General features: G+C 41.8%; 1 protein-coding gene across 1 annotated transcript in view; it reads left to right on the forward strand.

The window, feature by feature from the left end:
• Window positions 1-13,437, forward strand: part of LOC128734777 (protein king tubby 1) — a 44,362-nt gene extending 30,925 nt beyond the window's left edge. The window contains exons 2-6 of the mRNA XM_053829120.1: window positions 468-747; window positions 820-1,221; window positions 1,287-1,477; window positions 1,541-1,675; window positions 11,576-13,437. Coding sequence (XP_053685095.1) covers window positions 468-747; window positions 820-1,221; window positions 1,287-1,477; window positions 1,541-1,675; window positions 11,576-11,845 — 1,278 coding nt within the window. The 3' untranslated portion in view covers window positions 11,846-13,437. The remainder of the gene's footprint in view (window positions 1-467; window positions 748-819; window positions 1,222-1,286; window positions 1,478-1,540; window positions 1,676-11,575) is intronic.
• The last annotated feature ends 1,806 nt before the right edge of the window (window positions 13,438-15,243 follow it).

Raw genomic sequence — 15,243 nt, forward strand, 5'->3', positions numbered from 1 at the left:
ACATACAATCTAAGTTTCACCTTCAACAGAAAATCACGATAGTTTTTTGTCTGTGAAAGGCTAGATTAGAATGCAAACAAAACGTGACCAATATCGGCGGAGATGTGCTAATCGTTTCCACTAGGTGGCTTTCAACATCATCCGGTTTTGTAAACCATTGAACATACGATTCATAGCATGAGATAATAGCAGCTAAAATAAAGTTAGACAAACCACGACTAGCTCCAGCTCGAGACTACTCGAATTTCGTATTGACGCAAACAGGCGATGGCTCTTATTGGTCTCAATTAGCAGATGAGAAATATATGTACTAAACAACAAAAAGTTGCCACCGTATGGCATGACGACCGTCAAGAGACTGCTAAAAGTGCTAATAGTGCGAACAAATATTTGGTTCGATGAAAGAAAAAAAAATCGCTCCCAATTATAATCGTAAACACGTTTCCTTCCATTTCCGGTTATTCCAGCGGCAACTGATGGAGGCCTACATCAGACAGAAGCGAGCAACGCCTGGGATGGTACAAGCTAGTGACATGCAGCTGGTTCGGCCAATGTCCGCCGTGAACCGAAATGGTCGCGAAGTGCACGCCTACGATGGACCGATGCAGTTCATGATGTCTCCCGGTAATCCGGACCAGATTATCAGCTCATCAGTGGTGTTGAACAGCAATAACATCACTACCACCAGTGCCACTACGACAGGAAGTACGTCCATCACAACAACACCGACGTCGCCGTACAGTGACGGTAAGTCCCGTGGCACGTGGTGTCACATTTCGATATTGGCTATCCGATCCGAATTGCCATTTCTATTTGCAGCATTGGAAAAGCTCACACCATCGTCCCAGGAGAGCGAAGACGAAGAGAGCACACCGGTCGACATCCTTCCGAGCTCGAACAGCTTTGACCGTCACAGTTCCGACCATTTGGCTCATTCGGCACCGATTTCGCCCGCCTTGAACAACAATAGTCACCATCACGACGGTAGCAGTGGTAATCTGAAAAGTATAGAACATTCCTCACCGCAGGCCAGCGGTCACAACGACACTGAGGGGGATGTGAACGGACCGGTGGAACAGTGGGTCACGCAACCGGCACCTCAGGGAGTACTGTACAAATGTCGAATCACACGAGACCGGAAGGGCATGGACCGGGGGCTGTTTCCGATTTACTATCTGCACCTAGAGCGGGACTATGGGAAAAGGCTATTCTGCCTGGCCGGTTTGTATTCGATGGATGATTGTTTTCTTTTGTTCGTGTTCATTAATTGGTTCAACTCCGTGCAGGACGAAAACGTAAAAAGAGCAAAACCTCAAACTACATCATAAGTTGCGACCCGACCGATTTATCCCGTCAGGCGGACGGGTTCGTGGGGAAACTCCGGTCCAATGTGTTCGGTACGACGTTTTTCGTGTACGATAATGGCAAAAAGGAGAACCTCGCCAATCCGCGGCTAGACTTGGCGGTAGTAATTTACGTGGGTTTTGAACTTATCATTCGTAGCAGAGATTGGTGATAATAATAGGCTCTCTTATTTTAGGACACAAACATCCTAGGCTTCAAAGGACCTCGCAACATGACTGTTCTCCTGCCCGGCATGACGGAAGACGACCAGAGAGTGAAAATAAGTTCAGCGGACAACCATCAAGGTCTGCTGGACAGCTGGAAGTCGAAGGTGAGGAATAATTTCGTTTTTTATTACACCACATTCACATTTTCTTCTGTGCCACGTGGCTTTGGTGGAAGCTCACTAGTGCGCCATTCATTGAACGACGGGATGGTGTTGTAGGGCAGTAAATTTATACTTATGCGTGTTTACTCAATTCGGTTTCGTTCAGCAACGCCATAGCAGTTCAAAGGTCATTTGACTTCACAAGGAGGTTTCTTGGGAATCAGCGCAGATTAAATGATTTTTTTCGCCGCCTTTGCAGGGTGTTACTTTACGATATGGCTCTTTTGCACGGAAAGTAGTATGGATTTTTTTTATTATGAATACATCTTGATACATTTAAGACGTTGGTTGGTTGGCTATCTTTATTACTTCTGTCAACACTAACAGCTGTGGTAACTTGAAGTGCGGTGGAAAATACATAGAATGTCATATCATCGCATAGCGAGATATTTTTCGAAAAAAGTCATTTATCTCAATATCTTCAAATGTCGCAGTGTTAGATTCAATCTTTCAATGTGAAAGCAAAGATATGTTTATGAGGTTTCAATGCTATAGTATTTGTGCACAGTACGTCTTTTTCTAGCACTTTTGGCCAAAAGACGGCCCTTTTACCATAGTTTTCTCAACGCGTCAAGTGGTGTCAAAGTCAACATCTCTGGATTCCGCTGGAGAAAAAATCAGTTTTTTCGCCATAAGGAGTATATTTCCAAGAACATGTTACATGTAGAATGGGATGGTAGGATGCTTTTTACGGCATGTGGTTATTAATTGATATTTTGATCAATGGGAATGTTAACACCATGGTTTGACTCAGACCACAAAATGACTGTGGAATGAAGCGCATTTTTAAAATTTTATTTAGTTTTAAAATTACTCAGAAGTACCTCACGGAAGTACTTTGGAAACTTATCTGTTTTCGCTGTTCATAAATGAGTTATCTCGACTGTTGACATCTAGTCAGGATTATTTTATGCTGACGAAACTAAAATTTAAACAGTTATCCGTATCAAAGCGGTCTGCCTGACACTACAAGAACTGCTCAACTTTGTGACCGGACCATACATGAGGTTGTCCAAAAGTCGTTTGCCACAATATGTGTTTACCATATTGTACGAAAACCATGATATACGATAACCGTAACCGACGGACAATTTTTGTATTTAGGTACTTTGTATAAAATTTTTAGACGTACCTTACACTCGTAAAAACACCTAGTCTATGGCCCACTCGAAGCAAAGTAAAGCCATGGGTGTAAACATCTTTAAGAATTTGACCCTTCTTTATCGACAGACTTCGCAACTAATTATTAGAATACATGACAATTACGGGGCTAGTGCAACTGTCCTACTGACTCTATAGCAGCACCACTCAGTCGAGATTCGAATATACGACGGCTGGCTTGTTAAGTCAGCTTTGTACCCCGGGGCTAACTGGGTGGTTACCGGTGTTGCGACAGTCTTGAGGTACGGCGAACTCCAGGACGACCCAAGTAGCACGCTTTTGTCACTTCTGCTTGCTGCAACCTATTTATGACTGAAATCAGTCATTAATCGGTACCACCGGTCAATACCACAACTAGTTTATAACAATTGTGCTAGTAGGGGACATGCTACTTACCGCACCGTACGTTTCGGACAGCTAGCATGACGACCGGTCGCTCATAGATGCCACTCACTGTCTTCACCGCTGCAGATCGAGGTTGGCCGTTCTTATCGCGGCACACTTACTCTTGGGCTAGCAGTTTCGTAGTACTACTACGTCGCCGACCGCAATCGTCTTCTGGTTGTCGAACCATTTTGTTCTACGGGTTATAATGGGCAACCATGTTCCATGTTCAAAACCGATTAGCGAGGACCTGCGTTGTTCGCCAACAAGGTAGTGCCGCTATCTTTCCCGGTGTACAGAGGTTTGGTTCCTTCAGATGATCCAAGCAGGAAGTCGTTTGGCGTCAGGGCTGGACTGGAATCATCGTCCACTACGACATTCGACATGGGTAAGCGGTCTTGAATTCACCATATTCTCGATCTCGGTTAGCGCGTTACGTAACACCTCATTCGACAGATTCTGGGATGCAACAATGGTCGTCAGCTTTCGCTTCACAGTACCGATTAATCTATACCAGCAGTCTCCCATGGGTCGCCGGGCTGATTAAGGATGAAGATCTAAGGTATTTGGAAAAACAAACTCCTTCACAATTTCTACAAATGTGTGTAACTATACTTCGGCACAGCTTGCTGGAAGTCGAGCATATTGGTTATAAGGAATTCTTAGCGTTTGAACTCTCGACCATGTACGAATCGCTCCTGTTGCGCCAGTTGTATTGCCTCACCTTCCGTAGCAACGCTCTCTAGCATGTCATCCACGTAATGCCGTTCGTGGATAACATCTGCTGCTGTTGAATAGAGCTCTGTGAAATGCTGTGCGTTCGTATTCCTTGTGTATTGGGCACTTCTTGGTGATCGACATGTACCGCACCGAAAGTCATCGCGTGCATCACCTAGACCAATAACTGATCATTAGTTTCTCTTCAGAAACGCCGACACTGCTCATCTTCGACACCGCTGATAGTATCAAAACTTGGTGAAACACTTCCCGCAGATCGTCTGTTAGACCAATCACTTCCTTGCGGAACTGGACGCCCTACTAGCACAGTTGTTACAAAGTTGTCGTGGTAACCGGAATTTGACTAATTTCAGTCGTAATCTGGTTGCTGCAACTAAATGGACCTACAGTGTGCTACTTGGGCGTGGATAGAGAAAAGCGAAAATAGATGATCGATCCCATTTAAGAGAAAGGTATCCAACGACTTCTCGAAAGGGGTGGTTTCAGCGTTTCATACAATGCGGATTTTACCAGGTTTGTTGAAATGCTGGTAGATATCAGGTACGAGGGTTCTAGTGAGTTAACTCTTGTTTCCTTCTTATATAACCCTTTGCGAAGTAGTCGGTAACTCCAAGCCAAGCAAGTCGGCGGTCATTCCAATCATCCAATCATCATAACATCAGGGGGTTCGGTCTCGTATCGCGTTCCTGTAAATCTGGTAATTAAGACGTGCTGGTGCTCTCTGGTCTTCATTAGAAAGAGTTTCTCCGGACTTCTTCTCTGTATCCCGTATCATGTGTATCTTCCACCGTAAATGGTCCAGCGAAGAGAACAGAACTCAAGACTGGGCATAGTAGATGGCTTGCATATAGGGGAATGTTCCCGGTTATAAAAAAGGTTCTGTGTTTTGGTCATAGCTTATGAATGGATTATTTAATTCCGAATCTTTTTAAAGCATTGAAAGATTGATGACTTACGTATGTTTTTGCTGAAGACAGCATATATTTTTTGCTTGAAACAAAAAAGTTATAGCGAAAAAAAGTGTTCCCGGTTGTGAAACACTTCAAAAAATCCACAAAAGAAAATAAAAATAAAGAAGAAAATAAAGAAATATTAACAGAAAACAACTTAAATGCAAAGTAATTGATCAGTTTCTTAATTTAATCATCCAAAACTGAATTGTAATCAATGCATGTAACAGAACAGAACAGAAAGTTCGAAATCTCAACTAAGCGGATTTTGCTTTCATGTGCCTGAAAAGTGTGTTGAAAATGTTTGTGATCATTAGAGTATTGAATAATCGTTTTTTGGAATTTTTAATAATCGGAGAACTTCACTATTTCACAACCGGGGAGAACACATTCTAAAAAACTAAAAAACGGTATGTTTTTCGAACACGTTTTATACAAAACATTCTAAAAGCTGTATTTTGATTGTTGTTTGCTCAAAAGGTAGAGTACAATGAGACGAGACGTTGGTAGTAATTTGGAAGTGCTAGTTTAATAAACACGTCAAAAACGATAGGTGTTTTACAACTGGAGCCGTTTCACAACAGGGGACAGTCCCCTACACAGCAAATGACGATACTGCTAATGCCGCCTCTTATCTCAAGGGAGTTACTACTGCTGCTTAACAGTGTTAGTGATAGCAACCATCTGAAAAAAATGTATGCGTGTGACGTTGGTGTATGATATCATGCAATGATGTTATTGAGAGTGAGCTAGAGTGATGGCACTTATACAAACAAAGAATTGTAACCATATTCGTAGATATTTGACAGATTTCCCAGTCTTGAGTTCTGTAGTCCGCGGGTCCAGCCTAGGTGGGTCTTTACGGCAAGTGGATGGTTTCGATCACCTTCGCGGTTTTTCAAGGCTAGCGTAAGATTCTGATCTTTCATCCCGTAGACTACGTAGAGGATTCTCCGTCGTACAATATCATAAGAGGTGATCGGCAGGTTTCGAACGAGCGTGTATAATCGGGATAATTCTTCTATGTTACACATTTGCAATGAAATCAACAATTTGTGGACTATCCTTACCCCGTTTAGGCTACACTGTTTAGATCTTTCCCCCAGCCCAATGCAAGCAGAGTGGCTTCGCTTCCCCTTCGAGATTCAGCTCGTTAGGGTCAACGCCAATCCAGCATCCACAAAGGTGTAGGTGCGCAAAGAACCGTGCTTTCCATGACAGCCAGGGGTTGGAAAATTTTCAAATAGTTTAGGTGTACATGGTGTATATTCAGCTATCCAGCTTTCCACGAGCGATAATGGTGGTTATTGAGCACAAGTGGGCACAATCCTTTGATATTCATTGCAGGAGCGTCGAGTTCACCCTGAAGAAGTTACTATGGAAACAATCATGATTGTTTGTTGTTCGATTGTAAAAATGTAAATATTGTTTAATTTTGCAGAGCAGCTGAAGAGGAACATAATTGATCGGATAACAAGTTTTATGGATTGTGGCCTCGCAGTTTTCGAACATTTCAGGGAAAATGGCCAAACACGCAACGGAAAGATTCATATCAAAACGAGACGCTGTTCGAGAGCAAACTTGGCAATGGCTCGACCAATATTAAGTTAATGTTTGCTTGTGAGTGAATGTTTAATTCGAATGATTGTAAAAAGTATCCCGAGCTTTCAGGAAATTATGGCCGAAAACTACTACAAAAGTTTCAATCCGTTCAGTTATGTTCCACTTCAGCTGATCTGCAAAATGAAACAATGTTTACATTTTTACACTCGAACAACAAACAATCAAGGATGTTTCCATAGTAACTCCGTAAGGATAAACTCGACGCTCCTGCAATGAATGTCAAAAGATTGTGCCCACTTGTGCACAATAGCCGCCATTATCGCTCGTGGAAAGCTGGATAGATTAGGTGTACATGTATTAGATATATATATATCAATTTTGTTGATTTTTTCGGTGAAAATAAAAACTATGATGCTTTCAGCGGACGTTTCGACTTACTATCCTTCAGTCATTGACTACGCATTAAACATCTATTCTCACTGCACGCAGTGAGAATAGATGTTTAATGCGTAGTCAATGACACTGCACGCAGTGAGAATAGATGTTTAATGCGTAGTCAATGACTGAAGGATAGTAAGTCGAAACGTCCGCTGAAAGCATCATAGTTTTTATTTTCACCGAAAAAATCAACAAAATTGATGGGAGGAGTTCATGGGTGTTTTAGTATACAAATTTTCCTCACAGTAAAATAGAAAACAACTCCCCCCATTGCTTAACCTGATAAAATAAAGCGGATAGCATTTAAATATTCGCCATTATTACAAACCATTTCGCCGAATACTATTTTGCGGAACACCAATTCTCGTTTGATCGTAACGAGGAATATAGAGTTTCGCAGAATACCATTTCGCGAAAAACCTTACGCGGGATGTACCATTTCACGGAAAATCGTTTTCGTAGAAAGTACCATTTCGCAGGGGTGACCCAACTGAAGGAAAGTAATAGAGGTCAGTAGATCTAGGAAAATAAATAAACATAGATAGAGCTGATCTCTACAGGGGGCTGCCCCCCAGCATTGGCCGGTACTTTCGACGGCAGGTCGTTGGCAACACTCGCGGCCTGTATCCGTCTCGCCCTGAATCATCTAATGTTACTATTGATAGTTTCTCGTGGTCTTGTTATTGACTAATGTTTTGTGAAAGAGTCTAAAATTTCTCGAGTTGGATTGGTTTTTGAGTTACGCAAACATTTCTGATTTATTTGTATGAGAGTCCTTATCCCCCTACCACAGGAGGAGGGGTCTCAAACCATCATAAAAAATTCTTACCTCCAAAACCCCCCAAATTTAGTTCCATTTGCTTAATTAGTTCTCTAGTTATGAGGATATTTGTATTTTATTTGTATAGGAGCCCCCCCCCACTCTTGAAGGGGGGTGGGGTCATAATTCCCCTCCTAAAGAGGGGAGGGGGGGGCTCCGTAGCCGCAAGGTTATCGAGTCTGCTTTGACAAGCGAGTGGTCGTGGGTTCGAATCTTAGTAGAATCAAGCCATTCGATGTCAAGTGACTTTAGCATGGGTTTATTCTCAGGCCCCTCCATTTACCCTTCCTTCATGCTTAAATCTATATTTACCCTCTGACGCCTCTTGACAGTGAAAATGTCCCTCCTACAGTTAAAGTGTACTGGTCAGAGGTACGAATGAGTCCTCGCCAGGGACGGCTATAATATGGGTTAGTACTGGCAGCGAGGAATATGTGGGTAAAGTAGATCAAGCTTTGAAGGAAGGGTAAACCCCAATACACACAAGCACGCATAAAATTTAATAATCATATCGCTCATTCAATAGCGATTATAGCTAAAAGAAATGCAGTGCAGGTCATACAGCAAACACCCGGGCGATATCACAATAGATCAACGATACTGGTCGCAGTGATGAGTCCACACACGGAAAAAAAGAGGGGAGGGGTCTCAATTCACCATAGAAAAAAATTTGCCTGCAAAAACACCCACATGCTAAATTTGGTTCCATTTGCTTGATTAGTTCTGGAGTTCTGTAGTTCTGCCCTACAGCGCGGTAAATACCAAAGATAAAACTTCACTTTCTTCAGCAATATTATAGATAATTACTTGCTCTACAAATGCCCCATACACCACTTTTTCAAATTCTGCTTGGCTGAGGAGCAGTAATCAAAAGAGCAAAATCAAAGCGAAAAGTGCATGCCAAGCCTGATCGCCGTCAATAGTCACTGTCATTGTCATTGGTTTTCGACGCATTGATTTGTAACCCTATCCTCCTAGTCTCCGTTTTTAGTCTGGCATAGATTGCCTTCGCCGTCCCTTGGTTTCTAATAACGATGTCGAGGTCCTCTGCGAAGGCTAGGGGTTGGCTACTCTTGCTGAAGATCGTTTCTCTCATTTCGATGCTCGCTCGCCGGATCATACCTTAAATACTGAATAACATACAGGACAGTCCATCCCATTGCCGCAACCCTCTGCGCGATTCGAAAGTATTCGAGAGTGTTCCCGAAACGCGCACGTAGCACTCGTCCCAGGGCAACTTTGTTCAGCCGCGTCAATTTGTCCGGAAAACCGTTGTCGTGCATTATCTGCCATAGCTGTTCGCGTTCAACTGTATCGTATGCTGCTTTGAAATCTACGAAAATATGATGCGTCGGCACGTTGTACATTCGACATTTCATTTCTAGAGGATTTGTCAGAGAGTAAAAATTTGATCAGTAGTAGCACGGACCCCCATAAAGCCCGCCTGCTACTGCCCTATGAATTGTTTTGCTATTGGGGATAGACGGCGTAACAAAATCTGGGAGGGCACCTTGTAGGCGGCGTTGATCAACGTGATGCCGCGGTTAATACAGCAATCTAGCCGGTCGCCCTTTTTGTAGATGGGACAGACTACACCTTCCATTCACTTTTCCGGTAGTTTCTCTTCCTCTCAAATCCTAGAAATTATCCAATGAAGTGTCGTGGCTAGCGGTTCTTGGCCATTTTTGTAGAGTTCAGCCTAGAGTCGGTCCTTTCGGTGGCTCTATTATTCTTTAGCTGACGAATTTCTTGCCGGATCTCTTCGAGGTCGGGAGACGGCATGCTGTTATCGTTTGTAGGCACTCCGAGGTCAACTTTCGTTGTGTCTCCTTCTGTTATATCGCCGTTGCGGTGCTCGTCGAAGTACTGCTTCCCCCTTGTCGACTATCTCGCGCTAGTTTGTGACTAGATACCCTCCTTCGTCCATACACATGTCAGGTTTAGGTGTGTAGCCTTTACGAGTTTGGTTCACATTCTCGTAAAACTTGCGCGTTTCATTAGCCCGGAATAGTTGTTCCAGTTCCTCATGATCTCTGTCCTCTTTTTGGCGCTTTTTCCTCCTCAGGATCGTGGTCAACTCATTCCGCGCTCGGCGATACTTGGCAAAATTTTCTCTCGTGGATATGTTTAGATTGTTTTCCCAAGCTCTGTTTTCCTCTCTACCGCTTGTTGGCTTTCCCCGTCTAACCAATCATTTCGTGAACTCGAGGTTTCTACTCCTAGCACCGCGGTTGCGGCCTCGTTCACAGCCAAGTGTGTCATACTCCATCCGTTTTCGAGGGTCGAAGTATCTAGCTCCACAGAGGAAGGCAGAGCTTCATTCAGTAGGCGCGCCTAGTTTTCACTTTTCGGCAACTGGCGGGTTGTTTAGCTGCCGAATGTTTAACCGAGTAAGGCTTTGCCGCGAGGTATAAACCGGTGATAATTTTGAGCGCACATGTACTGCTACTAGGTAATGATCTGAGTCGATATCCGTACCCCGTAGGGAGCGTACGTTGGTGATGTTCGAGAAAAGCCGGCCATCGATAAAATTATGGTGATTTGGTTCGAAGTTCGTTGGTCAGGTGATCTCCAGGTGGCTTTGTGGATATCTTTGCGGGGAAAGAAAGTGCTTCTGATCACCAGGCCTTGGATGACTGTAAAGTTGATGTATTGCTGACTGTTATCGTTCGTACCGGTGTGCAGGCTATGGGAAATGATCACCGGTCTATACATACTTTCTCTGTCGATCTGGGCGTTCATATCTCCGATGACGGTCTTGATTTCTCGTGACGAGCAGCTGTCGTACGGGTCTACCTTTGTGTGGACAATGCACGTTTATGATGGTGTAGTTGATGAAAGGGCTTTTTATCCTCAATATCCCAACCAACAATTTGAGTTTTATTGCATTCTTATGATGGTATTTGTGACCAATTATGGTCATGAAAACCATCATAAGAGTGCAATAAAACCCTTCTTTTTACTTGGGATGTAAATCCTCTCGTTGTATGCTTTTCTAGTCCATAATGCCATCCTGCATACTGCCCATCATTACGAAGCCCGTTCCCAGCTCGTTGGTTGCTTCTCCACTCTGGAAATATTGGCCCTTGCCGTCACGGATGCCCCACACCTTCTCGCCTTTGCGACAGATCTCCTGCAGTGCTACAATGCCAAACTTTCGGGGTTCTAACTGATCGAGCAGCACCCTGTCGCCACTAACGAAATTTAGCGATCTACAGTTCCGGGTACCAAGCCTTTGTCCATGCCGAATGTTCCGAGTAAGATTTTCTTGACTCTTTTTAGTGGGGTGAGTTTAGATAGGTAGTCGTACTAGGGCTTACGCTATCTAGTCTCGTGATGGGGCTCCATTGCAGTTTGTAGAGGTTGAATTTTACGCTTCAGGTCAGGTATTCCCATGCGCTTCCCATGTGTGATGAAGCCGATGAGTTTTAAATCCCATTCCGTGTCTGTCGTTGGAAAATCTTTTGTAAGTTGTTTTTGTTCATCGTTGACGTTCTGACGTTGTTAATGTTTTACTGCCTCCCGATGTTTTCTAGCTCGATCGTATGGCATGAGCAACACGAATGCCCATAATTCGAACTTCCGTTACAAGGCTTTAATTTTATCTCGTCGTATATCAAACCTATTATTTGCCAATTTGAGATAATTTATTTAAAACCGCAGCCCACATTACCACCACGCAAATAAAAATAATTTGTAAATCCATTACATCGCGTGGCAATCGGCTTCCACTTACACCAATGATTATTATTCAGCTAAACTTACATTTCCACTCGATTTGCATTCCAGAACATGGACAACGTCGTCGAACTGCACAACAAGACACCGATCTGGAACGACGAAACGCAATCGTACGTGCTCAACTTTCACGGCCGGGTCACGCAAGCTTCGGTCAAGAACTTTCAGCTGGTGCACGATTCGGACCCGGAGTACATTGTGATGCAGTTTGGCCGGACATCGGACGACATCTTTACGATGGACTTTCGCTATCCGCTGTGCGCGTTCCAGGCGTTCGCGATCGCACTGAGCAGCTTCGACGGCAAGCTGGCCTGCGAATAAATATAACGAGCACGACGTTGCGTTGGAGGGGAAGGAGTATTTCCCAAATTCCTGTCAAACTTTTGTCTCAGCGCGCAATCGGATGAGATTTGCATGGTGAAGTAACGAAATTTTTCAAGTACAATTAGCTCAAGAGCAACACGCCATTTGGTAAACGAATGAATAGCAAGGGCTAGGATAAGTGTTAGAAGCCTTAGAATAAGCCTTATAAGGTTTTAGCTCGAACAGAAAGCAAGCTGATGGTTGGAGTGTTGAATTAGAGCTTTGGCACGCAGATACATATAGATTTCTGCTCCTAAATAGTCTTTGGAGAAAAGAGACTCGTGAAAGTCTCGAAAAATATGTCCAGTCCAATTTTTAGTACATTAAAATGAGTAGTTGACAATGCAAAGAGCTTTGAAGTAGATTTTTAGGTCGGAAAATAATGCTATTTATATGTAAAATATAGGTAACGAATGAAAAAAGATGAAAATAGCTGTAGAATGTAGATCGAAGAGAGGTGTCATGCTAATTTAATGTTAGGTAATCAAACGCTTACTGAATTATTTCAATATACAATAGTAACCGATTGGCGAAGAAATTATGGACCACAAACAATGATTGTGAGTGAAATGTTTACATTTCAATCTGGAAGGCTTCTAGTGACAATATGATCATATTTTAATTTTCTTTATAAAATTAGAAATTTGCTGCAAACCCAATGAAATTGGGTTAAACTACTTGCGCGATTATAACCATTAGGACTATAATGAACAGGATTTGATTAATATTAAAAAATCCACCACGCTGTAGTTCGGTACATTCTTGTGTTCGTATTATTTTGTATAGTTCAGTGTGAGAAACATGAAACTCATACCGTAACATATGATGAAAATCCAACAAACATTTTATTTGAAGAGCAGTTTATTCAACCATAATACAGCCAATATCCAGTGAACAAGCGCTGGATAAGCTATTATACAACAGAAATGTTTGTTGAGAATAAAATAAAATTAAATAGCTTTATAAAATTTTGAAACGAGAATCAAAAATAGACACACGGAAAAAGCTCAGTCGTTTTACTTTGGAAAACTAACCGTTTAACTCAGTATTAAACATTGAAAACAAAAAATTAAGACAAATTAGGAATACATTTGCTCACTTTTAACAAAAATGGCCTAATACTTACGCAAATATAATAGCTGATTCCATCTCTCAACAAGGTTGAGCGTCCTATTAGAAACGAGAAGTAAAGCTGAAAAGACAAATAAAAGATATCAATTTTAAGAATTGAACCAACCATTTGGTAATTGATTAAGGTGTGACAAACTGGCCCAAATATTTATTTCACAGATAAAACGGTTATCTTGTAACCATTTTACGAATAAAACAAAGAATAGACTAAACTCAAGCTAGTTGAGTGACGTTTGAACAATGAAAAAGACAAAGTTGTGTCATATAATCAAAAGCAACTAGAGTGTAGTGCGTAGGATATACGCGAACGAAACATCACATGTAAATAGCATTATACAGCACACTTAACAGTTAACACTGAACGCTAACTTAAAGCGAGTTGTAGGATTATTTTGCGAAACGTACTGCTGTTAGCATTGAGCGAATGCGTTTAGATTATAAACAAACGCGATTTGTGTGTGTGAGCGTGATTAAAGATTTCCGATTGAAAATTCCGATGTGGTTCTTTACAATAATCTAAGTCAATATCTGAAATCCCTAAAACTAAAAAGGTAAGCCAAGGAGCCGAGCATCGCAATGGATCTATCAAGTTTTAAAAAATTTGGGATTTTAGGACTATTTTTATGGGTAAACAAACTTCTTACCATCGGAATTAAAATAACTGCATCAAAGGAAAAAAATACTACAAACGCTGAAATACCGACTAATAAATAAAAATCTAATACTATAAGCCTTATACAGCCTGTAACGAAAACCCCAGCGCCAAAGTCGCAACTAGCAATTGTGCGGTAGTTTCAGCGATTCGTCGCCAGGTGCGACTAACTGTTGTTGACCTATTCGCATACCCTATTCGCGTAAGTTAAACGCGTTGCATGTTGTAGTTCTTGTTGTTAAATGTTGTTGAAGTCCTGTTGAAGTGTTAAACGAAAATCGAAGTCATCGTAAACCTTGTTGAGCCACAATGGCATAAAATGAAACGGGTTGTGGAGGCCACTGATAGTACTTAGGGGTTCTGTAGCCACAAGGTTACCGAGTCTGATTAACCGTTATGTGTTCGACAGGGTACCCGGGTACCTTTTCAGCTTTCAAAGTACGAAATTCTTAAGTTTTCTTTGATCAAGGATAGTGAAACTCTGTGACATCTAAGAACTAGTTGAATTGCAACTTTTTATAAAATAAGTTTTCATGTAGCACTTAAGGGGGTGGAATGGGGGGGCTTCGAATTTTTTTACCCCTTAAGTGCTCGACAAGGGTACCCGGGTACCCACAAGTTGAAACGCTTGTAACTTTGGCAATTTTTGACCGATTCGGACACTTTTACCACCAAAAGATTCAGGAACTTATTCACTTCCAGTGTGGTTATAACAGACCCGGAAGTGGTTTATCTGGTTCCCGGAAATCCGGCAGTCCGAGGATGTGTTCCGGAATTAAAGCACTTTTTATAGTTTTGGATGTAATTATAGTAATATGGGTGTCCAAAGTTCTTCCAATTACTCCGAAAGGTCACTCTTCATTGTTTTAAAACAATACAATGATATATCCTCGGAATGGCCATTCTGCGACAAGTTCCCGTGGGACCTCCTGTGGCCATAAAACTGTTTGGTTTGCAACACTGGCAATATGGGTGTCTAAATTCATGAAATTACTCCAGAAGGTCATTTTTCATTATTTTGATTCTATCTGATGATTTTGCCACGGCATGGCCATTCCGGAACATATTCCCGCGGGGCTTCACAGTTGTCCAAAACCAAAAATATGTGCGGATTAAAGTCTTGAGTGGGAAAACTTGATTTTAGGTTTATGGAACCTTTGGGAGATTTTCTTGAAATTAAAAGTTCTATCGTATGGTGAAATTCAAATTTTGAATAATCTCCCTAAAAGTGAAATAAAAAATTTATTTTTCTGCAGCTTCAATATAACACATTGATGAGTTCTGCAAAGTTTTAGAGCATATTATTATAAGAAATTTTGCTGAAGACCGTAACCTTCTATCTCTTCAGCGAAGATAGAAAAATCCTATTTCTTAGATGTGAATCGTCAAAATCAGTTTTTCTATTTTAGCTTTTTTTGTAGTTGTTGTATGACTTTTTCAGGTTTTATAAAATTGTACAAATAGCAATGATACACACCTTGCCAAATGTAGTATACCTCTATCTTTGCTTGTTTAGGAGCTGTAAAACTTTTGTTATAATAAATACCCTAATTCTGACCCTGAATTACTCAAC

This window comes from Sabethes cyaneus, chromosome 2, assembly GCF_943734655.1.
Source record: "Sabethes cyaneus chromosome 2, idSabCyanKW18_F2, whole genome shotgun sequence".
Taxonomy (NCBI): domain Eukaryota; kingdom Metazoa; phylum Arthropoda; class Insecta; order Diptera; family Culicidae; genus Sabethes; species Sabethes cyaneus.